The 26809-nt window shown below is 41.2% G+C and overlaps 1 protein-coding gene across 1 annotated transcript in view; it reads right to left on the reverse strand.

Annotated features, from left to right (window-relative positions):
• The window catches only part of yy1a (YY1 transcription factor a), a 45912-nt gene that overhangs the window by 17104 nt on the left and 1999 nt on the right, over window positions 1-26809 (reverse strand). The window contains exon 2 of the mRNA XM_072568519.1: window positions 8583-8748. Within this exon, the coding sequence (XP_072424620.1) occupies window positions 8583-8748 (166 nt within the window). The remainder of the gene's footprint in view (window positions 1-8582; window positions 8749-26809) is intronic.

Genomic DNA, 26809 nt, shown 5'->3' on the forward strand with positions numbered 1-26809 from the left:
ATTACCGAATGGAGACTGCTTTCGATACTTTCAAATTCGAGATTACATACAGAAGAAGACTACGTTATTAGATAGTCTTTATAAATCAGATAGAGAACGTAGAGTGCTACAACCAATGGGGGTATCTTCCATCAGTACTATTTATCATTTACTACATGATGAAGTATCAGGAGATATGGACAATCTGCTTAAAAGATGGGATCAGGATTTGGGACTAGAAATCTCTATAGAAATGTGGAATGACATTTGGGAAAACGCCAGAAGAATCACCATCTGCAACAGAACTCAGGCAACTCAGCTGAAGATACTTCATAGGGCCCATATAGCACCGGATCGATTGGCAAAATTTAAGGCCGGAGCATCTCCAACGTGTCCCAAATGTAACAGAAGTGGGCACTCTTGTACACTGCTTATGGACCTGTCATAAGATCCATAGATATTGGACTAAAGTAGCAAGTGCTCTGACAGAAATCTTAGGAACGGAAATTAGAGTGGATCCTGTATCTCTCCTTTTGGGCTTTTCAAACTTACCCTCCCTGGATGTGCACAGGAAGAGATTATTTTCTATTCTCTCTTTCTGTGCAAGGAAAAATATTTTGGTAAACTGGGTGTCTGAGGGTCCCCCTGGCCTTTCAAATTGGCACAGATTAATAATGTATTCCTCTCGACTTCCTTACAAATATGGTGCACCAAAAGACCGCATTATTCCACAAAATATGGCAGCCCTTCTTGAATTATATAAATACAGATATTTCGGCCATCCTAACAAGGACTTTTATTTGAGATGGCAAACCTGGCTGGTCCGGGGCCTCTTGGGAGAGGAATCCCGCACGAATACGGATTTTGTTACACTTGATGTTAATACATTCCGAGCATGTATCTCACTACCCAATTTCTGTGTTATCCGTCGGTTTTTTTTCCTCTTATTTGAATAATGTAAGAGACTTAATTATACATTCTGGTTAGTTGTAGGTTAGATTAGTAGTTAGTTGAGTTTTTTTTTCCCCTCTCTGTATTTTTCTTTTGTTAAATTTTGATTATTATTTATTTAAGATTTAATTGTATATCAATGTTTATACATGGTTTTTTTAAATTTTGTAAACTTGTAAAAATGTTAAATTTTCAATAAAAATACCTATTAAAAAATGTAAGTGAGAAAATTTGTTTCATTTCGGTGACTTGTGGTTGATTTAATTGAGAGAGAGCGCGTGCCCGCGAGAGTGAGAGCAAGAGAGCGAGAGCTAGAGTGCGCGAGAGAGAGATAGAGAGCGAGAGCTAGAGTGCGCGAGAGAATCAGCGAGTCTTTCTTACCTGAGCAAAGGGAGAGAGAAAGCAAGAGAGAATTTGAACTTGAGAAATTGCGACTTAGTCAGCAAAGTCATGTTAACAGGATGGAGATTAAAAGGTAGTGATATATATAAATATGTCAAAACTCTGCCACATTTTGATGAGAAAGACATTGACGCCTTCTTTATTTCATTTGAAAAATTGGCAAGGCAGATGGAGTCACAGATTGCATGGGCAATGCTCGTTCAGGCTAAAGTGGTAGGCAGTGAGGTATTTGCTGCACTGTCAGGTGAGGTGTCAAGAGATTATGAAGAGGTTAAACAGGTTATTTTAAGTGCTTACGAATTGGTACCAGAAGCATATAGATAGTGGTTCAGAAACACAAAGGAGGAACCAGGTCAGACTTCTGTTGAGTTTGGAAAAATTAAACATAGTCATTTTGAGCAATGGGTGCATGCTTTGAAAATAGATAAGACTTTGAGGCTCAAAAGCGTAATTATTCTGCTGAAAGAGCTTAAAAACTCACTTCTAGAGATTAAGAATTCACATGGAGGAACAGAAAGTTCAGGAAGTGAGAATGGCGGTAGAACTAGCAGATGAGTACATGTTGGTGCGTAAGACAAGCATTCCAGGCAGAATTTTGTCCTTTGAGGGATAGAAGTTGGGAGAAGGGGAGATCCTACATTACTAAACCAAAAGTAGAGTGTACTGGTAACAGTGCACCAGATTGCATTGCCTGTAGCATACAGACAGGAAGTGTTATGGGTAGCACATGAACTACCACCTAGGGCTAAGGTACAAAAACATTTCCATTGACCTGGAATGCACGAGGATGCGGTTAACATTTGCCATGCATGCCAAATGGTAGCTTAGCCACAGGCAGTAATAAAACAAGCACCTTTGTTGCCAATTCCTGTATTTGAAGAACCTTTCATGAGAGTTATAACTGACTGTGAAGGTCCCTTGCTGAGAACTAAAAGTGGAAACCAGTACTTGTTAACCATAACGGATGGGTCTACCAGATTTCCAGAGGCAATTCCATTATGGAGTATCAAGGCAAAAAAGATGGTAGAGGAGTTAATAGATTTTGGGCTATCCAGAGAGATTCAATCGGACAAAGGCTGAAATTTTATGGCTAAGTTGTTTAAGGTGGTTATAGATAGCTTAGGTATACAGTGTATCACCCTGAATCCCAGGGAGCTTTAGAAATGTGGCATCCAAACTCTAAGACCATGTTGTGAGGTATATTGTTGGGTCTACTCAAATAATTGGGATAAAAGGTATCTCATTCATATTGGAGGACTAATGCTATTGTACATCAAGTAGATATAGTAGGGAATACCACTCTGAAAAAAACCCACCCTAACAGCTTAATCCTTTCAAAGCCAGACAGGTCCAGATGGAGGTGGAGAACATGCTCAACGAGGACATAATTGAACCAAGCCAGAGCGAGTGGAGTTCGCCAATCATCTTAGTTCCCAAACTAGACAGGTATCAACAATTCTGCGCTGATCATTGGAAGGTCATCAGTTACAAAAATCAGACTCTTCTCCAATTCCTATATTGGAGGACTGTATCGAGAAAGTCAGACAAGCCAATTACATTACCAAGCTGACTTAATGCATGGTTACTGGCAGGTACCTTTATCAGAGTCAGCAAAATAAATTTCTGCACTTGTAACCCCAAATGGGCTACATCAGTTTAAAGTGATACCCTTTGGAATGAAGAACGCACCAGCCTCATTCCAAAGACTCATGAACAGAATTGTGACTGGGTTAACACACAGTGCCATTATGGGCTGTAGGTCCTCTAATAATATCAGAAGGTTGCTGAATATGGCCCAGGTTTGTCAGCAACGATCGATTCAGGGGTTGGTGATTTCCTTAGATACAGAGAAAGCATTTGACCAGGTGGAATGGCCTTATCTTTTTTGTGTCTTAGAGCAGTTTGGGTTGGGTGGAGTCTCTGCTAGGCAGGTGGAGGTTTTATATCACCACCACTGGCCATGGTCATCACTAATAGGGCGAAGTCTGGGAATTTTACAATTGGTAGGGGTGGTCGGCAAGGCTGCCCCCTCTCACCATTGTTGTTTACATTGGTGATAGAGCCGTTGGCAGAAACCATTCGTCAGAACATCCACATAACCGCTCCGGAAGTGGGATCGAGCGCACACAAGACTACACTGTATGTGGATGATATCCTGTGTTATCGAACCCAAAGACCTCCACACCCCATTTGATACAATGTATCAATTCATTTGGAGCTATTTCAGGATATAAGATTAACTTTGCAAAATCGGAGGCTATGCCTTTGGGGAACCTTAAGGATATGCCAGAAGTTGAAGGTGGCCCTAAGTTCCCTTTCAAGTGGTCACGGGCAGGATTCTGACACCCAGGCATTTTTATTACCCCTAAGTTTGATCTGTTATTTCGGACTAACTTTGCTCACTTGCTCGCCATTAGGCAAGATCTGCATAGATAGGAGGCTCTTCCAATTTCATGGCAGGGCCGAATCTCTCTCATTAAGATGCATGTTCTTCCTCGTTTGCTTTATCCCACGCTCATATTCCCTATAACGTTTCCCAGGTCAACGCGCGGAAGCTTATGGGGTGGTTTGGTTCCTTTGGCATCGTGGGCAGCCCCTCATCAAACTTAATAAATTGCAGTTGCCTCAAGGAGGGAGAGGAGTTGATTTCCCAGACATCAGAAGGTATCAACTGAGTTCTCTGCTGTCCTTTGTCTCCGATTGGGTAGATAACGATCCAAACTCAATATGGCTCAATATTGAGGCCTCCCAAGCAAAGTGCCCTCTTATTAACCTGTTGTTCATGGATAAGGACAGTTATGGACTACTGCCAGAACCCCATTGTCATTAGTACAGTCAAGGCATGGAGGGCGATGCATCAGAGTGAGGGTTGTTTATCCAAGACTTCGCCACTTACACCTATAGTTGACATGCCACTGAGACCAGGGACGATGGACTCAGTGTTCAAACTATGGGCAGTGAGAGGAGTTTCTAGTTTGGGAGACTTGTTTGAGGGGAGAGGTTATGATGTCTTTTGAGCAACTGAGCTGCAAATACAGGTTACCCAGCAGAGATCTTTTCCTTTTTTTTCAAGTTAGCGATTTCATCCAGAAGATGACTAAGCCCTATAAGCCCAATACAGAGAAGCTGTTGCTACATTCCACGAGCACCCTTTCGGTTAGTGCCCTCTATCCCCTGCTGGGTGACAGGGCCTGGCAGGATATTAACCGGTTATGAGGGGTCTGGGAGCAAGAGCTAGGAGTGGAGATCTCTTCTGAAACATGGGAGAACATATGGGAGAATACTCAAAAGATCTCAATCTGTAATAGGACATGCGCTACGCAGTTAGAAGTTCTGTACAGGGCTCATCTGGCACCAGACCATCTGGCGAAGTTTAAAAAAGGGGAATCTTCAGTGTGCCCCAAATGTAAAATAAGTGTAGGTACTCTTACCCATTGCATCTGGGCATGCCACAGGCTCCATGTTTATTGGAGCGCTGTGGCAGGAGAGATAGGGAGGGTATTGAGGACTGAAGTCAAAGCAGACCCGATATCTCTCCTCTTAGGTCTACCGAATTTATCATCTTTAGACGGGCATGGGAAGAAACTATTTAATATTCTTGCATACTGTGCGCGGAAGAATATGCTGATGAATTGGGTGTCGGAGAACCTTCCGGGCTTACTGGAATTGCAGAAATTAATTATGGAGCACATTCCCTTGGAAGTTTTTACAAACATGGTGCACCACACAACAGACCATTTTTATAAGACACTGCAGCCCTACTTGAGTTATCAGGATATAGATTTGTCAGTTATCCTAACGAGGGCGTTTATCTAACCAGGTTGGTTAGATTTGTCAAGCCCTGGGCCCTGGAGGGGGGGTCTCAGTTAATACGGATATATTATATACACACACACACACAATGCTCCCATTCTTTTGTTTGGGAGCTTTGCGTCCAGCATAGCTGTTCTGTATTGTGTGGGTTTTTTTTGCTTTTTTTGATGTTGCTTTGCACAGTGTTAGGGTTTGTTTTGTATTATAGGGTAGGTCAGTAGTTGGTCGAGAGTAGTTGTATTGTAATTTGTGGCTTTTTAGTTTTTATTATGCTGATATTTGTTATTGATTGTATTTTTCAATAATTTTATACATTTGTAAAGTTAAAAAAATTTGCAAATAAATAGATTTACAAAAAAAACCACATTGTGTCGTCTATTTGGACTATGTAGCGATTTTTAGTAAGTCCTGGAAAGATCACATGGTACAGTTGGTAGAGCTCTTTGAACGACTGAGGGGTAAAACTGGCAATAAACTTAAATAAAATTGAATTCACGAAAGCAGAGGTGATGTTCTTGGGACATAGCATCAGTCATGGAAGGTTGACCCCACGGGACACAAAGACGAAGGCCATCGAGAAATTTCCATGACCAACCTCGAAGAAAGATGTGCTTCGATTCTTGAGACTCGTCGGATTCTATCAGAAGTTTGTTCCAAACTTCAGCAGTAGTGGCACCACTAACCGATTTGCTGAAGAATACAAAGTTTCGGTGGACAGAACAATGCCAGAAGGTGTTCGACCATTTGACATCAATACTAAACACCAAACCAGTTTTAGCTACACCAAATATTTCAAAATCTTTTGAAGTCACCATCGATACTAGTGACATTGGAGTTGGTATTGTGTATCACTTCCAATACATAATTTAAGTGTGAGATCTCAGACTTAGGTCCTGTCAATCTTTTGACAAGTAATTTACATTAGTCTTCACTACTGCAGATACAAGCAACATCCCAAAAAAAAAAAGCAATAGGTCGGGGGGGGGGGGGGGGGGGGGGGGGAAATATCGCTAGAGAAATTATATTTTGTAAATTGTTGGAGTTGTGGGTTGTGCACAGATCATGATGAACTTCATCCTAGGCTCTTACAAGAGGAGACTAAATGAACTAATTCATTAATAAGCAGTGGTTTTAATTTTCCAAAACTCCCATGATTCAGGGATAGTCCGATTCAATCATGTTTGACCAGTCTATTAGTGCATTTTGAAGAGCTAACAAGTGTTGGGGTAAAAAAGGAACTGGTGGATGTACCTGAAATTTCCAGAAGCTATTTGATACAGTGAAGATATTTCATAATGTGCCACACCACAGCTAAAAGCAGAAAATAAAAAAAAACTTATTGTGAAAGGGGTAACATATTCACATGGTAAAAACAATTGGCTGGCTAATAGGCAGCAGGAAATAGGCATAAATGCATATTGTTCAGACTGGCAAAAATGTACTAAGTAGTGAGTGCAAAGGAATTAGTGCTGGGATCTCAATGTTCCCAATTTATGTAAATAACTTCAATGTAGAGATGAAAAGTATGGTTGCCAAGTCTGATGGCACAGATTGACAGAAAAGGAAACTGTGAAGAGGACTCAAGGACACTACAAGAAAGTAATGATAGATTAAATGAATGGGAGAAGATGTAGCAAATGGAGAAAACTGCAGGAAATGTAATAGTCAATTTTGGCAGAAAAAATAATGAGCTAAATGATGACATATTGTGAACTGAGGTGCAGAGGGAGCTTGGTATCCTTTACACATAAATCGCAAAAGGTTAATATGCAAATACAAAAATTATTTGGGAGTACTTAAATTCTTGGTAGGCACTCCCGGGTTAGGTGGGAGTACAATTTTGAAGTTGCTATCAGATTAGCATCTTACTGAATGTGCTACTCCTAATATTCTTGTACATTGCATGATTGAAAATGAGCTGAAAAGAACAATACACCCTCAAAGACAAAGACATTCTCTGAAATCCAATATTTGTGCTAGGGCATGTGGTCATGATTTGATAATCAGTCTGGCTCACTAGTAACCTGAAATGGCAGGCTGATCACCAGGAGACGAAGTTCTGCTAAACAGCTTTGCTGAAGTCCCAGTGGATAGGATAATTATGCATCATGAAATGTTGGGAAACTTGCATGTAATGTAATAAGATTGGAAACCATTTTAGTTTAAAGTTCCCACAGTATCTCTTCACACTGCTTCGAGTTTATAAATCTAAAATTGCCAACCTGAGCCCGAGGTCACTGAATTTAGCTAAGTAGCCCTCTGGGCAGTAGGAACATCATTTCCCTGCAATTCTCATTAACATGATTGAGACTTTTTTTTATTCTCCCCATTAAAACGACACCCTAAAAAGGCATTCAAAATGGCAGTGAATGATTAATGTGCAGGGATTTGGGGAAGGAGATTGGTACTCATTTAACAAGTTAGCACAGGCACAATGGGCTGAACAGCTTCTTTCTACACTAACTTTTCAGACTGCAAAAGTTGGCATCATGAGCCCATTAAATTTAATTTACTAGTTAAATATTTAGTTTGTTGCTGTATAGGAGCAAGAATGTCTTCCTGCAATTAGACAGGATCTTTGAGAGCCCACACCTGTAGGACTGAGTGCAGTTTTGGTCTTGTTACCTGAGGAAAGATGTCCTAACTATAGAGCGAGTGTGCCAAAGGCTTACCAGAATGATTCTTGGTAATGGAAAGACTGACATACGTACAGAGATTGGACTGGTTTAGGTTCAGAAGGAGGGACAGAATCTTCTATAAAGCGATAAAACTCCAACAGGACTAAAATATAGGAAGGATATTCTGATGACCAGAAGTGCACAACTAGGGGTCAGAGGCTAAGGATATGACGCTGACCATTTGGGACGGAGATCAGAACAAATTTCTTCACTCAGAGTGATGAACTGTGGAATTCTGTACCGAAGAAACGATTGAGGCCAAAACATTGAACGTTTTCAAGAAGTTATTTATAGTTCTTAAGGCTACGGGGATCAAAGGCATGAAACAAAAGCAGGATCAGGGTACTGAGTTGAATTATCAAACATGTTCATAACGAACAGTGGACCAGGTTTGGAGGGCTGAATTGCCCCTGTTCTGATTTACTTCAGCTATCTACTTATGAAAAACATTAGAAAACAACTTATTTAGAAAGAAACTGTTCCAAGGTAAATCCCTACTTAGTTAACATTCCTTTTCCAGCAATGATTTGGAGATGCCGGTGTTGGACTGGGGTGTACAAAGTTAAAAATCACACAACACCAGGTTATAGTCCAACAGGTTTAATTGGAAGTACACTAGCTTTCGGAGCAAAGTTTTAACTTTGTTCAGTGAGGTAGTGGTTGTCATGGGTTTCTTTTGTTTTCTTAAAAAAAAAGCAGCCTTGTAACTTTGCTGGTCCAGACAGATTTGAAGGAATTGATATTTGTAAAACTGCTTACCTTGCAAATTCTGCCAGCTGCTTTGGGTCAGAGAGATCAATACCAGGTATCCCACCAGGGGGAAGTTTCTTGCCAGTCATGTATTCAGAGTAATCGGGTGGAGAATTTTCTCCAATGATTTGTTCCTCCACCACAGTTTCATGGTCAATATCAGTTTTCTTATCATCTGAAAGGCAGAAAAATAATATTTGAGATCTACAGACCTCAAAATCTCTTGACAAACTAATTAAACACAAGAGGTCATGAAACAGAAATTGTTGTATTGCCGAACAAGTGGTACAAAATTAGCTTTCATTTCTTAACATGTTGCTAAATTAAACAGTTTTCAGACTTTCAACATTGTTTAAAATTGAAAAAAACCATAAATGGCCACTGTGAAAAAGTTGCTAATTAAAGCTAGGAAGGAAATTTGACTTGGTTGATGAATTCTTTATCTGAATGAAGAATTGAACCGACAGTAGAAATTGACGTAAAATTATTCAACCTGGAAAATCATAAACACTTGTTTTTTTGAAGGAATTTATTTTGTTTCCTAAGCTAATAAAAGATTTGGATGTAACCAAGACAACTCGTGAGCGCAGATGAAAAATTCAAGCCATTTTGTTAATTGGCTGAGATTTGGCTACTGGATATTGCAGATAATGTTGTATTTAGAAAGAGGTATTGACTGCCCTTCCCTAAAGGGAATTAGGACAGTGCAATTCTGCTGCACTTCAGAAATGCTCACATTCCAATTCAACATACTCCTTAGTTGCAGCCAATTACAGCTTTATTTCAGGCATGGTGCAAGAACTGTGTTTCAAAAGGAGGGGCCACCAATTCCAAAGCATGGAACCACAACATCCAGAAAAACTGAAAAATCAATCAAGCTCAGCAGAACAGCTTTACAATGAAACTGGGTTGTGGATTTGCCCAGGACATTACAGTAATGTCTCAGTTAATTGCGTGGCTTTCCCTCTCAAAATCAGAAGCCAGCCTGCTTGTTGGCTATTCTGCAGTGGTCAGCTAGATTCCCAACTCTTCTAAAGGAAAGAGTTGATCACAGATTACCGCAAGGCCTAGACAATAAGCCAGTTTGGGCCATCTGGTGGCAGGATATTATTTACACTGGGTTTGACTTGGTAAATCAATGTGGCAAAGGCCCCATCCTTCCATCTTTAATTGCACCAACGATTCACCAATCATCGCCATTGCCTCACTGACCAGAAGCCCAGCCATATCAACAACATAGCTAAAAGCTTAAGAGTTAGATACCCTGGGAAGAGAAACTGACCTCTTGCTTCATCATTGACAAACTACAAATAGATAATGAGATTGTAGATCCAGCTGCATGGTTACAGCTAATACATTCAAGAAACACAAAGACAATTTAGTGCATAATAGGGCTCAGTCTTTGTCCCTTTAACTGGATACAATATTAATCCTCTCTACTATAAATATAGTGGCTTCAGCACATAACCATCCAGTGCAACAACTCAACGAGCTTTTCTCAAAAGTATCTCAAAGTTCCATAACCTTTCCCACCAAGGCGGCAGCAAAACAATGGGTAAAATATCACCTGCAAGATTGTCACTTTCACAACATTCCAACACTAACATGCACTGTTGTTCCCTCATTATTACTGGCTAAACATGCTAGAAATTCCTGAACTAAAGACACTGTGGGACCTCTGGCACAACAACAACAACAAGTAGAATAACACCGTCACTAGCCACCAGGGGAACTAAGGATCAAAATTAAATGCCACTGCTACCCTGCCACCCCAAACTTGGAACTAAAGAAATATTGACTTCAGACTTTACAGCTTGGACCTAATGGAATGTATCAATTTGACTATGAGGGTCAGCTACCACAATGTTTTGACTTACTTTTCCTCAAATGCAAGCTTGCAGTGATATATGCAATTTCACCTAATAACAAACACCAAATGCTGACACAATGATCCTGCAACTACGTGACAGCAATGAAACAGAACTTAATATATCATAGACAAATGGGAGGCTGTCTGTCTTTAAATCTATAATGAACACTGGGGATATAAATGAGAAAGGCCCACCATTTAAAATTTTCTTGACTCGTCTAGATTGGGGTCGAACACAGCACAGGTATTCACTTAGCAAATCTAGAAATTTTGACTTAGGAAAGCAGCTATTTTCAAAGAAAAAAAATGAAAAGAGCCTACTGACTGAATGCGCATGTAACAATTTTAAAAAGTCCTTATATTCGGTATGTAATTTTTATGGTTTATTTGATATATTCCAACCAAGTACCTTACAGTTACAGGTTACTGTCATATCACAATGTATAAGGAGCAGCACCAGAGATGGGCACTCAGCATTGCTTTCAGTAGGTGTTGAGAAAAAGAAACCCAAGACAGAGACAGAACTGGATTCATTGCATGAAATGGTGAGTAATTAGATTTTCGACCTTCTCAGCTCCAGTTTAAACGAAATAGTCTGAAAAAAAAAATGCTTAATCCATGGCAGCTGTGTAAATGCCCAACCTGTGTCTTGAGCTGCAAGAATAAGAGCATAGGCAATTCAATAGTTAAGGGAACAGCCTGCATTTGTGGTTTGAGACGTGACCAGAGATGTGTCTCCCTGGTGCAAGGGTCAAGGACATCAGTGAATGACTGCAGGGTATTCTTTAGGGGCATGGCGAACAGCCAAAGATCATGGTTCATATTGCACCAATGAGATTGCTAAAAAAAAGTGAGGTCCCTAAAATTAGAAATTTAGGGAGTTAGGGAAGAGTCGTAGAGATGTACAGCATGGAAACAGACTCTTCGGTCCAACTCGTCTATGCCGACCAGATATCCCAATCCAATCTAGAGCCACCTGCCAGCACCCGGCCCATATCCCTCCAAACCCTTCCTATTCATATACCCATCCAAATGCCTCTTCAATGTTGCAATTGTACCAGCCTCCACCACTTCCTCTGGCATCGCATTGCATACATGTACCATTCTGAGTGAAAACGTTGCCCCTTAGGTCTCTTTTGTATCTTTCCCCTCTCACCCTAAATCTATGTCTTCTAGTTCCGGACTCCCCTACCCCAGGAAAAAGATTTTGTCTATTTACCCTATCCATGCCCCTCAATTTTATAAACCTGCACAAGGTCACCCCTTAGCCTCCGACGCTCCAGGGAAAAACAGCCTGAGCCTATTCAACTTCTCCCTATAGCTCAAATCCTCCAACCGTGGCAACATCCTTGTAAATCTTTTCTGAACCCGTTCAAGTTTCACAACAACTTTCTGATAGGAAGGAGACTAGAATTGCACGCAATATTCCAACCAATGTCTTGTACAGCTGCAACATGACCTCCCAACTCCTGTACTCAATACTCTGACCAACAAAGGAAAGCATACCAAACTCCTCCTCCACTATCCTATCTACCCGCGAAGTTGGGGGGGGGAAAACGGACATTTAATCTTGTCCACAGAATTCTGTATCTAAACACAGTCTGTTCCGAAATTCCCAATACTCACTCCCTCTTTGTCTATGTCTCTCGCATTCTCTCTCTCCTGTCTGTCTGCCTCTCACTCTCTCAGAGAGAGGCAGATAGACAGGGTTTGGGGGGGGGGGGGGGGGGGGGGGGGGGGAAAGAGGTGTGTGGAAAGAGATCGGCAGGAGGGAGAGGGAGAGGGAGAGGGAACCATTTGGTTTTAAAAGATTAGTTCCAACTGAAACTAAGGTCTTAAAAGATTAAGGGTCATTAGGAAGATATATGAGGAAAACACTTGTTCCAGTGGAGTTGAAAACTACATTAAAGACTGCAGTTAAGCTATGGCTACATCAGCCAAGATAAATATAGAACCTTATAGGCAGACACAGGAGAATATATGATAGGAAATAGAAAAATAGCAAAGAAGCTAAATAATTATTGTGTGCCGGTCTTCACAGAGGAAGACAAAGAAATCACCCTGAAATGATTATGACCCCCAGGGTCTATTCAGTCTATGTGGAAGTGAAGTTAGTCTCAGCAAAAATACAGCAACATTAACAGAAATTAATGGGACTTAATGCTATTAAATTCTTGGCACCTGATGATCTTCACCTTACAATGCTGAAAAAGATGACTACAGACAATAGATGCACTGGTGGATCGTTTCTGAAAAGTCTATTAATTTTGTCTGTAGATTAGAAATTGGCAAATATCACTCCATGGGAGGAGGGTAGAGAGAAAACAGTGGACTACAGATTCATTAAGCTGACATCAGCAGTAGGAAAAAAAAATTAGAATAAATTATACTGGATTCTGAAAATACAGAAAATAACTGCTTGCTTGTGCAGAGTCATTATGAATGGGAAAACATGTTTGACAACATGTCAAAAAATCTTATGTGGGAACTTATTTGCAAAGTCAATATGGGGGAGAAAGAGTGGATGCAGTGCACTTGGATTTTCAGAGGCTTTTGAAAGAAGTCCCACATAGGATTGGTTGTTAAAATTAAAATATGTGGAATTGGGGGCAATATACTAGCAGAAATGAAGGATGAATTAATGGACAGAAAACATGAATAAGTGTCATTCTCAGGTTAACAGACTGTGACCACAAGGATCAATCCATGGGCCTATAATTTTCACAATCTACATCATAGATTTAGATATGGGTTCCAAATGTGATATTTCTAATTTTGTAGATAAGAAGAAATCTGGTGGGAATGACGGTTGAGGGCAAATTGCAAAGAGGCTTCCAGGTTATTTAGACAGATTTTGTTGAGTGAGTAAAAACATAATAGATTGAATATAATATGGATAACTGAGGTTATCCATTTCTTTTGTGGAAAGAAAGAAAATAGAGTACTTGAGAAACAGAGAAGTACTGATGTCCAAAGGGACTTAGGTGTCCTTCTTCATATATGACTTAAAGCTACTGGAAAGGTTCAGCCAACATTTTTGAAGGCAACTGGCATGTTAGTCTTTATTACAAGATGATGAGTACAACAGCAAAGAAATCTTGCTTCAATTGCATACAACACTGATGAGATCGTCACTGGTGTAGTGCAGTTTCAATGCCTAAGGAAGGATATGCAGTGTAAGCTCATTGGACTGATTTCTGGGATGTTGCCACTGTCTCTATGGTGAGCCTTAGACTGTATTTTCTGGCATTTAAAAGGAAAAGTGGCAATCCCACAGAAATGTACAAAATGCAGAAGGGATTAATAGAGCAGATGGAGAAATTATTTACCTTAATTGTGGAATCTAAAACCGTTGATCGCAATCGCAGAATGAAATGCAAGCCATTTGGGACTGTGCTGAAGAGGAACTTCTTCACTGAGAGGGTGATGAATCTTTGGAAATTTCTATGAAGAGGGTTGTAAAAGCTCAGTCGTTAAGTTCAATACGGAGATCAAGGAGACTCTTAGTTACTAATGTTATCAAGGCATATGGGGATAATGCGATATTCCATGGTAAGGTGGATGATTGGCCATGTTATAGAATGGTTGAACAGGTTAGAGGGACTGAATGGCCTATTCCAGCTCCAATCTCAATAATTTAAAAATATCAACACCAGTGAGACGATGAACTTGAATCAGGGATAGGACTATCAAAGGTGGATTTTAATGTTACAGCAGATATTTGATTAAAACTCCACCTTGGGATCAAATATGACACAAAGGATTTCAACAGATTGGATCCACCTTAGATAGTTGCCAAGGGGAGGGGTAGAATAGGCTGCTAAAGAATAGCTTTTGTGGAATGGGTAGAAATCAATAGTTTTGGTTTTGCTACTATTCAATTTGATTTATTTTCAGTTCATCCAATACTGCATATCAGATGAACAAGTAGATAGATGCCAGCCCGGCACAGCTTACTTCCACCTTCTCCCGAAAATTCAAACAGGATTGCACGGGCAGACCCATTGTTTCAGCCTGTTCCTGCACCACAGAACTCCGCTCTTCCTACTTTGACCTGGTCTTTTCTCGCTGGTCCAGCCCCTGCTGATTTACATTCGCAATTCCTCTGACGCTTTACACCAGTTTTAGAATTTCCAATGAACAGGCTCCAACTGCCCCCTCTTTACCATGATGTATAATCCCATCACACATCCACTCCTGCACTCGGAAGGGCTCTCCATTTCTTTCTGGGGCAAAGGCCCAAACCATCCACACCCACTAACATCCACTTCTGCTTGGACAAGCTGGTCCTCACCCTCAACAACTTCTCTTAACATCTCACATTCGTTGCAGGTCAGAGGAGTGACCATGGGTAGCGGCCTCGGCCCTAATAATGCCTGTCTCTTTGAGGGGTCGTTCCAGTCCTATTCTGCTCCCCACCCACAACTCTTTCTCCAACATATTTATGAGATAGTTGTCTCGTCCAGAATTGGAAAGGTTCAATGTCGCTTCCAATTTCCACCTAACCTCACTTTCACCTAGGCTGACTCCTCCCTTTCCTCAACATGTTTCCATTTTGGGCACAGGTAGAGTCATAGAGATGTACAGCATGGAAACAGACCCTTCGGTCCAACCCGTCCATGCTGACCAGATATCCCAACCCAATCTAGTCCCACCTGCCAGCAGCTAGCCCATATCCCTCCAAACCCTTCCTATTCAGGTACCCATCCAAATGCCTTTTAAATATTGCAATTGTACCAGCCTCCACCACATCCTCCGACACCTCATTCTATACACGTACCACCCTCTGTGTGAAAAAGTTGCCTTTAGGTCTCTTTTATATCTTTTCCCTCTCAGCCTAAACCTATGCCCTCTAGTTCTGGACTCCCCGACCCCAGGAAAAGACTTTGTCTATTTACCCTACCCATGCCCCTCATGATTTTATAAACCGCAATAAGGTCACCCCTCAGCCTTCGACGCTCCAGGGAAAACAGCCCCAGCCTATTCAATCTCTCCCTATAGCTCAAATCGTCCAACACTGGCAACATGCTTGTAAATCTTTTCTGAACCCTTTCAAGTTTCACAACATCTTTCCGATAGGAAGGAGACCAGAATTGCACGCAACATTCCAACAGTGGCCTAACAGTGGTCTTGTACAGCCGCAACATGACCTCCCAACTCCTGTACTCAATACTCTGACCAATAAAGGAAAACATACCAAACGCCTTCTTCACTATCCTATCTACCTGCGACCCCACTTTCAAGGAGCTATGAACCTGCACTCCAAGGTCTCTTTGTTCAGCAACATTCCCAAGGACCTTACCATTAGGTGTACAAGTCCTGCTAAGATTTTTTTTCCCCAAAGTACAGCAACTTGCATTTGTCTGAATTAAACTCCATCTGCCACTTCTGAGCCCATCTGATCAAGAGCCCATTGTAACTGGAGGTAACCTTCTCCGCTGTCCACTACACCTCCAGTTTTGGTGTCATTTGCAAACTTACTAACTATACCCACATCCAAGTCGTTTATATAAAAAATAATGAAAAGTAGTGGACCCATCACCAAACCTTGTGGCGCTCCACTGGTCACAGGCCTCCAGTCTGAAAAACAACCCTCCACCACCACCCTCTGGCTTCTACCTTTCAGCCAGTTCAGCATCCACATGGCTAGCTCTCCCTGTATTCCATGAGATCTAACCATGGGGAACCTTGTTGAATGCCTTACTGAAGTCCATATAGATTACGCCCATCGCTCTGCCCTCAATCCTCTTTGTTACTACTTCAGAAAAACTCAATCAAGTTTGCGAGACATGATTTTCCACGCACAAAGCCATGTTGACTATCCCTAATCAGTCCTTGCCTTTCCAAATGCATGTACATCCTGTCCCACAGGACTGCCTCCAACAACATGCCCAGCACCGACGCCAGGCTCACTGGTCTATAGTTCCGCAGCCTGTTGTCCTTACCACCTTTCTTAAACAGTGGCACCACGTTGGCCAACCTCCAGTCTTCCGACACCTCACCTGTGACTATCAACTAACACCCACTATAAATCCACCGACTCCAACAGCTATCTAGACTATGCATCCTTGCACCCAGCTTACTGTAAAGACTACATTCCATTCTCACAGTTCCTCCGTCGCCGTTGCATATGTTCCAACGAGGCCAACTTTGACAAGGAAGCCTTCTTCCTCAATCAAGGATTCCCCTGCACCATTGGTGACAGGGCTCTCAACAGGGTTCATCTCCCATACTTCCGCCCTCACCTCCTCTCTTGCCTCCCGCAACAGTCATATGGTTCCCCCATCCCACCAGCATCCACATCTAGAAGATCGTCAGCTGCCATTTTTGTCACCTCCAACAAGATGCCACCACGAGACAGAAATTCCTCTCCCTTGTCTACTTTCCACAGGGATCGTTCCCTCCAGGACACCTTGGCCCATTTTTTCTTTACTCTCAACACCACACAGCATCTTCTCCTGCAACTGCTTAAGGTGTAACACCTGCCCATTTACCTCCTCCCTCTTCAGCAACAAAGGGCCCAAACATACCTTCCAGGTCAAGCAACACTTTACCTGCACTTCACACGATCTAATCCACTGCATTCACTGGTCTCCTCTACAATGCGGAAACAAATTGTAAACTGGGTGACTGCTTCACAAAACATCTACATCCTGTCCGACAAAGACCTGGTGCTTCCAGTTGCATGCCACTTCAACACACCACCCTGTTTCCCTGACCAATATCTGTGTCAGACCTCCTGCAGTGTTTCAGCACAGTGTAAGCTGAAAGAACACCACATTTTCTGCTTGAGGACCCAGCAGCCCTCTGTATTCAATATAGAGTTCAATAATTTTAGGGCCTGAACTCTCCCATGCCCTAGTCCCCAACCCTGCACACCAGGTCTTGTTATCACATAGCCCACCATTACACATGGCCTATTGTTAGCCACCAATGTCTCAATTAACAGATATTCACTTTCCCAGCCAGACTGTTATCCATTTCTGTGTCTGTCCAACTTTTTTCTCACTCTTTGGGCTCTATCCCCACCTATCATTTACTCCTTACCCCCTTCCCCCAACTCCATCTTCTGCATATAAACCAACATTTTCCTAGCTACCATCAGTTCTGAGGAACGGTCACTGGACCCAAAATGTTAATTCCAATTTCTCTTCACAGATGCTGCCAGATTAGCTGAGCTTTTCCAGCATCTTGTTTTTGTTTTATTTTCAGCATCTGCGGTCATTTTGACTCTTAAAACAATTTTGATATAGCGGGGAAATCAAAGGAAATGATAGTACTACTACCTGTTATCAGTGTACATGGAAATTAATGCATTGTTTTTCAAGGGTGTAATCAAGGAATAACATGTGCATGAAAAATAAGAGGGGAGCAGAGAAGGTTATCAGACAATTGCAGAGAATAGTGGAGATTGAACTGCACTGCTATGGGTCAAGAAGCAGAGGCCAGAATAGGCAAGGACACCACGTTTCATTCTCATAGTAGCCTGTAAGAGAGAGATGAACTTTTACAACATAGTTACATGTTCAATTTCTTTTCTTCAGATTTATTTAGTGGTGTTTAAATTCCCCAATGGCCACAGTCGATTTAACCTCCAAATTCAATGTTGCTTATCCATTATTCTTAACAACTAGATCAATAATATACCAACTATACTAACACACCCATAAGATGAAGCAAAAACCTGTTATGACAAAAGACAGACCATACAGGTGAGCTGAACAGTAATTTAAGATGGGTTTAAGGAGTAAAAATAATGACTGCAGATGCTGAAAACCTAATACTGGATTAGTGGTGCTGGAAGAGCACAGCAGTTCAGGCAGCATCCAACGAGCAGTGAAATCGACGTTTCGGGCAAAAGCCCTTCATCAGGAATAAAGGCAGTGAGCCTGAAGCGTGGAGAGATAAGCTAGAGGAGGGTGGGGGTGGGGAGAGAGTAGCATAGAGTACAATGGGTGAGTGGGGGAGGAGACGAAGGCGATAGGTCAAGGAGGAGAGGGTGGAGTGGATAGGTGGAAAAGAAGATAGGCAGGTCGGACAAGTCAAGGAGCCAGTGCTGAGCTGGAAGCTTGAAACTAGGATGAGGTGGGGGAAGGGGAAATGAGGAAGCTGTTGAAGTCCACATTGATGCCCTGGGGTTGAAGTGTTCCGAGGCGGAAGATGAGGCGTTCTTCCTCCAGGCGTCTGGTGGTGAGGGAGCGGCGGTGAAGGAGGCCCAGGACCTCCATGTACTCAGCAGAGTGGGAGGGGAAGTTGAAATGTTGGGCCACGGGGCGGTTTGGTTGATTGGTGCGGGTGTCTCGGAGATGTTCCCTAAAGCGCTCTGCTAGGAGGCGCCCAGTCTCCCCAATGTAGAGGAGACCACATCAGGAGCAACGGATACAATAAATGATATTAGTGGATGTGCAAGTAAAACTTTGATGGATGTGGAAGGCTCCTTTAGGGCCTCGGATAGAGGTGAGGGAGGAGGTGTGGGCACAGGTTTTACAGTTCCTGCGGTGGCAGGGGAAAAGTGCCAGAATGGGAGGGTGGGTCGTTTTGGGGGGGGGGGGGCATGGACCTGACCAGGTAGTCACGGAGGGAACGGTCTTTGCGGAAGGCGGAAAGGGGTGGGGAGGGAAATGTATCCCTGGTGGTGGGGTCTTTTTGGAGGTGGCGGAAATGCCGGCGGATGATTTGGTTTATGCGAAGGCTTGTAGGGTGGAAAGTGAGCACCAGGGGCGTTCTGTCCTTGTTACAGTTGGAGGGGTGGGGTCTGAGGGCGGATTGTCTGTTCATAATCATGGCTGTTTGAAGAGTATCTAAGTAAACATTGGTGGAAGGATGAAGAATCAGAAAATAAAAATCTAAAGTGAATAGCAAAAAGAAAAGTGGCAAGATGGGGAAAAAGCCTGTTTATATGGTGAGCAGTCACAATCTATATTGCATGACTTAAAAGAAAGTGGAGCCAGATTCAAAATGGAATTGAGCAAGTATCGTTGTCATTGTAGCAGACAATCCATCTTAGACATGGTGCCTTTATATGGCACATCTTTGTGGATGGATGATAGGGTCAATCCTGGAGGGGCAAATTCTGCCAGAAGTGAAACAGTTGAGCGTTGAGTGGTTGAATGGACCTCAGTGTATATTTTAGATTCCCTACAGTGTGGAAACAGGCCCTTCGGCCCAACAAGTCCACACCGACCCTCTGAAGAGCAACCCACCCATACCCATTTCCCTACATTTACCCCTTCACCTAACACTACGGGCAATTTAGCATGGCCAATTCACCTAACCTGCACATTTTAGACTGTGTGGGAGGAAACCCACGCAGACACAGGGAGAATGTGCAAACTCCACACAGACAGTTGCCCAAGGCAGGAATTGAACCCAGGTCTCTGGCGCTGTGAGGTGGCAGTGCCAACCACTGTGCCAAATGACTACTGTGCTTTCTGCAGACAGACAGCATGAATGGGAAAAATAGAAGGGAACAAAAGCTACAAGTCAGGCAACATAGGAATGAAATAGATTAATTGTGTAGTTCACATTTATTGTGAGTGACAGAAATAACTGAAGGTTCAAAAAGCTGAAATCAGTTGATTAGAGTTAAGGACAGGATGTGTTACATTATCAATGTGTGGCAAGTAGCTGGCGAAGCAGAATTGCAAGTACACTTTAGGATAAAGCAAAAACAATAGAGTAGCAATAATAGAGAATTTAATTTACCCCACAATAAACTGCTGTAGGGAACTACAAAAAAAAAGAAAGCAAGGGAAAAGCAAAAACAGGATGAGGGTCTTCCAAAACGTATACGGGGAAAACTATCTACATATCTGTTTCGAGTATAATTAGGAACAAAATGCTGGATCTAGTACAGGGGGTGAATTGGAGGAAGTGAAAGATACTTCAGTGGTAAGCATTAATACAATTATGATTTCTTATAGGAAAAAGACAAACAAGAAATAGTTAACTGAAACATGGCTAATTTAGTGAGTCAACCAGTCTGTAAAATGGTTTCAGAAAGGACCTGCGGTTCCCAACTTAGTTCTAGCATTGACAAAAGAGCTAAGTGAGGAGAATGACTACCTTTTACTGAATGCAACATCGGGAAACCCAAGCAAAATTGAAATCAACATGAAACACGGAAAAGATCTCCTCGTCAGTGTCATATCTGTCATACCTAGCAGGAAGATGGTTGTAGATGTTGGAGGCGAGTAGTCAACACTTCAAGATTTCTCTCCAGGATTGCCTCAGTGTAGTGTCCTAAGCACAATCTTCTTCAACTGCTTCATCAATAACCTTCCCTCAGTTATAAAATCAGAAGGAAGCAGGTTTGCTGATGTTTAGACAATGTGCAGCACTACTTGGTGACTCAGATCATGAAGCAGTCCACAGCTATTTACAGCAAGACTTGGACAACATCCAGATTTGGACAGAGAAGTGGCAAGTTACATTTGCGCCATTAACTATTGGACAACGACCCATTTCTAACAAGAGAGAACCAAAATATAATCCCATCACATTCGATGGACCCTATTAAATAAAATTGTTTTGGGGAGGAGGGGATTACTTACCATTGACCAGAAACAGAACTGTACCTAGCGGTGAAAATACTGCGGTTACAAGAGCCGATCAGAGGCTAGGAACCCTACAATGTCTGTTCACATTCTGCAATGCACAAGTCAGGAATGTCTTATGGAATACTCCATACTTGCTTAGATAAGAGAAGCATCAAACTGGACACCATTCAGCACAGCAGGTCATCTGATTGGCACCAGCTGCACAAATCTTCACTCCCTCCACCAACACTGACACTCAATAGCAGCAGTGTACATCATCTGCAAGATATGTTGCAAATTCCACCAAGCTTCTTTAAAAAGCATCTTTCAAACCCATTTCTACTTCCATCAAGGATAAGGGCAGCTGAAATTATAAGCAGAAGGGTCTTTAAGGTATCTTTAAGATAAAAGGCAGAAGGCTAACAGGAGAGTAGAGGATTAGTTCTTTTCATTTAGAGCATGGTGTATGTCCAGAACTCTGTCTGAAAGGATAGGTGCGTCAGAAACTCTTAGAACGCTTAAGCAACATACAGTTATTCACTTGCATTGCCATGGCCTCTAGGGTTATGGGCCAAAAGCTGAAAAATGGGAGTAGTGCAGTCAAATCTTCAATGACCAGCATGAACACGATGGCCTAAATGTAAGTTTCCCTCCACACCACTCAACATTCTGACTTGGAAATATATTACCATTCCCAGTGTTACTGAGTCAAAGTATTAGAATGCTTTCTCAACAGCATTGTGGGTCTACTTACAACAAATGGACTGCAGTGGTTCAAAATGGCAGCCCATCACCACCTTCTCAAGGGCAATTAAAGATGGACAATAAATACTGGCCCAGCCACCAACGCCTACATCCCAAGATTTGTTTTAAAGAAGTGGTGAATGTTTTTCCTGGCAAAGTTCCTCCCTGGTATGATACTTTTAACCATATGGAGTAGCATGAGGAAAGACAATTTGCTGGTGAGTTTGGAGTTAATTGAATAAAGAAAGACTTCGGTTGGAAGAGACCTTTCCAGTAACTTGCCTGTTAAAATTTACATTTTATTATGATCAGTGCATATTAATATGCACTGTTTTAAACACATACAGGATATATGTTAAATAGAAATATACAATACAAAATAAGTTATACTGGATTTATATGTATTGTAGATTAGGACTTAGCTAGAATATTGCAAGCCTCGAAGGTCCAAGAATTCACTGGGATTATTTTGGGGAGGGGCATAATTTTTGTCTGCAGACTTGTGAAGCTAGTTTGCTAGCTCAAAAAGATTATACGTATATTTAAAGAAAGATTATGAAGGATTTGTCAGTGTAGCTCAATTAAGAAAACAAGACCAGTACAATGTAACCAAATAGAGAAAAAAAACACAGACACAGTCATCACAATTGTGGGTCAAGTCCCTCGTGAATGCCCAGAATTTCTTTCCACATCTAAACACTTTCAATCTTATTTGTAAAGCTTTACATTTAATAAAGAAAGTGGGGCAAGTAAGGGTAAAGGGAATAGCCGGTAAATAGCCAGCAATAATACAATTTGACTCAACAGTAAAACTGTGATGCCTAAATAAACGAAAATTATAGATCCAAGCAGGCAAGCAGTCTGCATGACTCAGAAATCTGCAGCCCTGAAAATATTTAGTGCTCTAATTAGCTTGACTTATACCCTTTACAAATCTATCAATTTCTCTAATTTTTTAAAACCATATACACCAAATTCAGTTTATAGTGCTTCTGGAGTTTTAGAAGTCACATTTCTCTCTTCTGAGAGAGATTCTTTGCTAATTTCTTGAGAGGAATGAACAAAAAAGGTAAAAGCCAAACAACCTCATGAGCCTGCCCACTCAACATCACTTCCCTGCATATTCCCCAGATTCAAAATTCAACATTGGTGCAACATTCCAGAAAGTGGACAGCTCTAACTATTCACACCTCTTTGAATGAAGAAATCTCTCATCACAACCCAAAATGCCTAGCTCATTAAACCATAACTATGCCTTTTCTGTTGATTGGGGAATCAAAGACCAGTTTCAGACTCACCCATCAAGACTCTTCATATTTTTGGATGTTTCAAGTGTACCACCATTTATTCTTCAAAACTCCAGATATTATAGATCAACTTACTCATCCCCTCATTTAGGGCAATGCTCTCACACCAGAGACCAACCTTTTCAACCTTCACTATATTGCCTCCATTGCAAATAACTACTTGAAAACCCAAAATATAAAAGCTTCCCCCTTTTTAAAAAAAAGCAGCCATGCATCTACTTCAATTAGGAGTAAAATAACTTATTAGCCCATTGAGTCAGGTGATGCATTGGCATTACAGCATTCCTGATGAAGAGCTTATGCTCGAAAAGTGAACTCTCCTGCTCCTTGGATGCTGCCTGACCGACTGTGCTTTTCCAGCACCACACTTTTTGACTCTGATCTCCAACATTTGCAGTCCTTATTTTCCATCCAACACTAGAGCATCCAACTAGTTACCAGCATTTCATATTGTCTCATGCAATGTGGTCTGAATGAGCTTTAACCAAAACCAGCAAAATCTGAGACCCAGAACACTAAGTTCACTGGTTGTGATGCTGTACTTGTGTATTCTCCTTTGTGTAAAGATCAAAATTACTTTTAAAATAAAAGTACAAAATCTTGATGGCCTTGCCTGACTATTTGGGTAAATCTTTTCACATATGCACTATTGGAGAGAATTTAGTTCAAATTCTACCTTGAAGATCAGATTCTGTGCCATCAGTCAAGATGTCCAGTAGGTTCTCTTGTTAGGGGGGGGGGGGGGGGGGGGGATTTAAAGATCAGAGTGGTGCTGGAAAAGCACAGCAGGTCAGGCAGCATCCGAGGAGTAGGAAAAGCCTTGTGGGTACTCCTGAAAAATCCCTGCAGTGTTAAATCAAAGCCTTGGTATAGAGAGTATCAAGCCAGCGGTTTAGAGGAGAGGCAATCGTAGAGGGGTTGGAGCTACATACTATCTTAGTGGCAGTAAATAATTATGGAAAATGATAAAAATACAAATAGAAAGATGGGGGCCTTCTGAAGGTCTCGGTTCAAGTCATAATACATCTGAACAAGTGGATTTAAATTTATATGCAGAAAAATACACTTTATAAAACTAAAAACTTAAAGTTCATGTTTTCAACTGGATCATGTGGTTAAACAAAGTATGCTTTGGTCAATTAACAATTCAAATTAAGCTCCAGAAAAAATTTAATTCAGGAACAAAAAAAAGTGAGGAACTATTTTCACTTGAAAATTAACAAAAGCAACAGAGAAAGAAAAAGGATAGTTTTTGGAAATTAAATTACACACCAAATACTTAGGTTACAGTATAGAATCTACCAAGTAAACATACAGCTAGCTATTCAAGCAGACAGGTGAACCAGTAACTGTTCCAATACATACTAGTGGTATACAGTTCAGTGAAATCATACAGCACAGGAAGATGGTCACCTCAGTTTTGAAAGATATTACAATTAGCCCAATGTCCTATATTTTCCTCAGAGCCCTGCATCCATTTTTCTAAAAGCATATCCAATCAGATTCGATAGCAACTTTCAGAAGGCAAGATAATATTTATTAATTACTCCTTAATGGGTTACAATAACCCACCTTGTTTACAATTATGGGACTTGCAATTCCAGAGAACAGCTAACACTTTGTCTTGAGTCTGGAGTCATATCCAGGCCAGAGTGGCTCAACGGGTTTGTACCTAACAGACATTAGCAAACCAGATAGGTGTTTAACAACAATCCTGGGAGTTATGTGGTCACTATCACTGAATAGTAGCTTTCCACTACAAATTTACTAAAGTTAAACTCCCCAGCGAGACTTAGTCTAGAGTCATTATCCCACGTCATAAGCACTGTGCTACCACTCCAAATCTATCATAAATCCATTCCCCCTAAACTTGTCATTATCTTAAATCTGCATCCTACTAATACATGCCAACGGAAATAGTTGTTTTTGAGCTACTCTAATCAAAATATCTTATTGTTTTGAGTTCTTGTATTAAAAAGTATTCCCTTAATATTTTATTAATCAAAAGGAGTACAATTCCAGGTTCTGATTTCCGATCTCTTCTAGTTCTTGAGTCTCTCAATGTTAACATGCAGGTCAGGTGACAGTTTAAGAAGGAAATGAACGTTAACACTGCATTTGCAAGAAGGTTAGAATAGAGAGCAAGCACGTACAGTACTGCTGCGGCTACGTAAGGCTCTGGTCAGATTGCATTTGGAATATCATGGCAGTTTCTGAATTAGTGGTGCTGGAAAAGCGCAGCAGTTTGGGCAGCAACTGAGGAGCAGTAATATCAATGTTTCGGGCAAAAGCCCTTCATCAGATTCCTCGGATGCTGCCTAAACTGCTGTGCTTTTCCAGCACCACTAATCCAGAATCTGGTTTCCAGCATCGGCAGTCATTGTTTTTACCTAATATCATAGCAGTTTTGGGCCCACGTATGAGGAAAGACATGCTGGCACTGGAGGGGGTTGAGAGGAGGTTCACAAGAATGATCCCAGGAATGAAGAGTTTAAACTTACAAAATAGTGGCCTGAACAGGGTGGACATGGAGAAGATACTTCCATTAATGAAACAGACTTGGATCTAAGGGCATGGCCTCAAAGTGAAGGGATGACCTTTAGAACGGAGATACTGAAGAATTGCTTCAGTCAGAAGTGGTGAATCAGTGGAACTCATTGCGGCAGAAGACTGCGAAAGCAAGTCATTGAGAGTGTTTAAGATGGAGATAGATAGATTATTAATTAGTAAGGCAATCAAGAATTATGGAAAAGACAGGAGAAGAAGTTGAAAGACATTAGTCATGTTTGAATGTCAGAGCAGAATCAAAGGGCAAACCAAAAGGTTCTATTTTTGCTCCTCTATCGTATGGTCTCAAGATAACTGAAATCCCTTACCCTGATACTGTTTGGATAATCCACTCTGCATCCTCTTCAAAGCCTTATCTTCCTATATAAAATGGCACCCAAAAGTCAGACATTACTCTAACAGAGTCACTTTCCACTGCCTTTAGTTACAGACCCATCTGCTCCAGTCACATTTTTAAGAAAGCAAAAAAGTTTAATTTTTTAGCCTTTTCATTTCAATTCAACTGTTCTTTATAGGGGGAAAGAAAATCAGAAAGCAACCTTCTCACAGACTCTCTTCAACCCATTAATCCACCCACTAGCTTTGCTTTCATAACATCACACAATCTAAAGCGGCTGCATCTGAAACAATGAAGTTTTGGCTAGAAATATTAAATATCATCTCCATAAATCCAAATGTTTGAAAGTACAGAAACAATGCTAATTTTATGAATATGAAGTAATTAGGATGAACAAAATTAAAAACACAAACTTGGATACCAACACCAAATTTAAGTAGGCTATGCATGACCTGTTTCAAAATAATTGTACTATAACGCAGAGAAAAGAACAAAAATTTTATTTTCATAACTGTTAAAGAACCACTAACATCTTCTGAAACTTCAACAATATTACACAAATTTATATAAAAGTAAATCTGAAATAAAAGCTAAGAGCTGAAGGTGGCCTGAGTTTCAAAAACACTTTGTTGGTATACAAGTCTGATTTGAAAACATGATCTGATCTAGGCACAGAAAGGTAATCTATTGAATTTACATAGTTAACCAATCCTTTAACTATGTAAATAGCCAAACTCTAGGATACACAAAATTTTGCGCATTATTGAAGATCGAGTTGGATTTTTGGATTAGTGTCTTCTCCAATCGGATTCTCTATGGATTCCTGCTTTTTTGGGGAAGGGGGGCACTAAGGGATCACACTCGCTTCTAAT

Source organism: Chiloscyllium punctatum, chromosome 4 (assembly GCF_047496795.1).
Source record: "Chiloscyllium punctatum isolate Juve2018m chromosome 4, sChiPun1.3, whole genome shotgun sequence".
Lineage (NCBI taxonomy): Eukaryota > Metazoa > Chordata > Chondrichthyes > Orectolobiformes > Hemiscylliidae > Chiloscyllium > Chiloscyllium punctatum.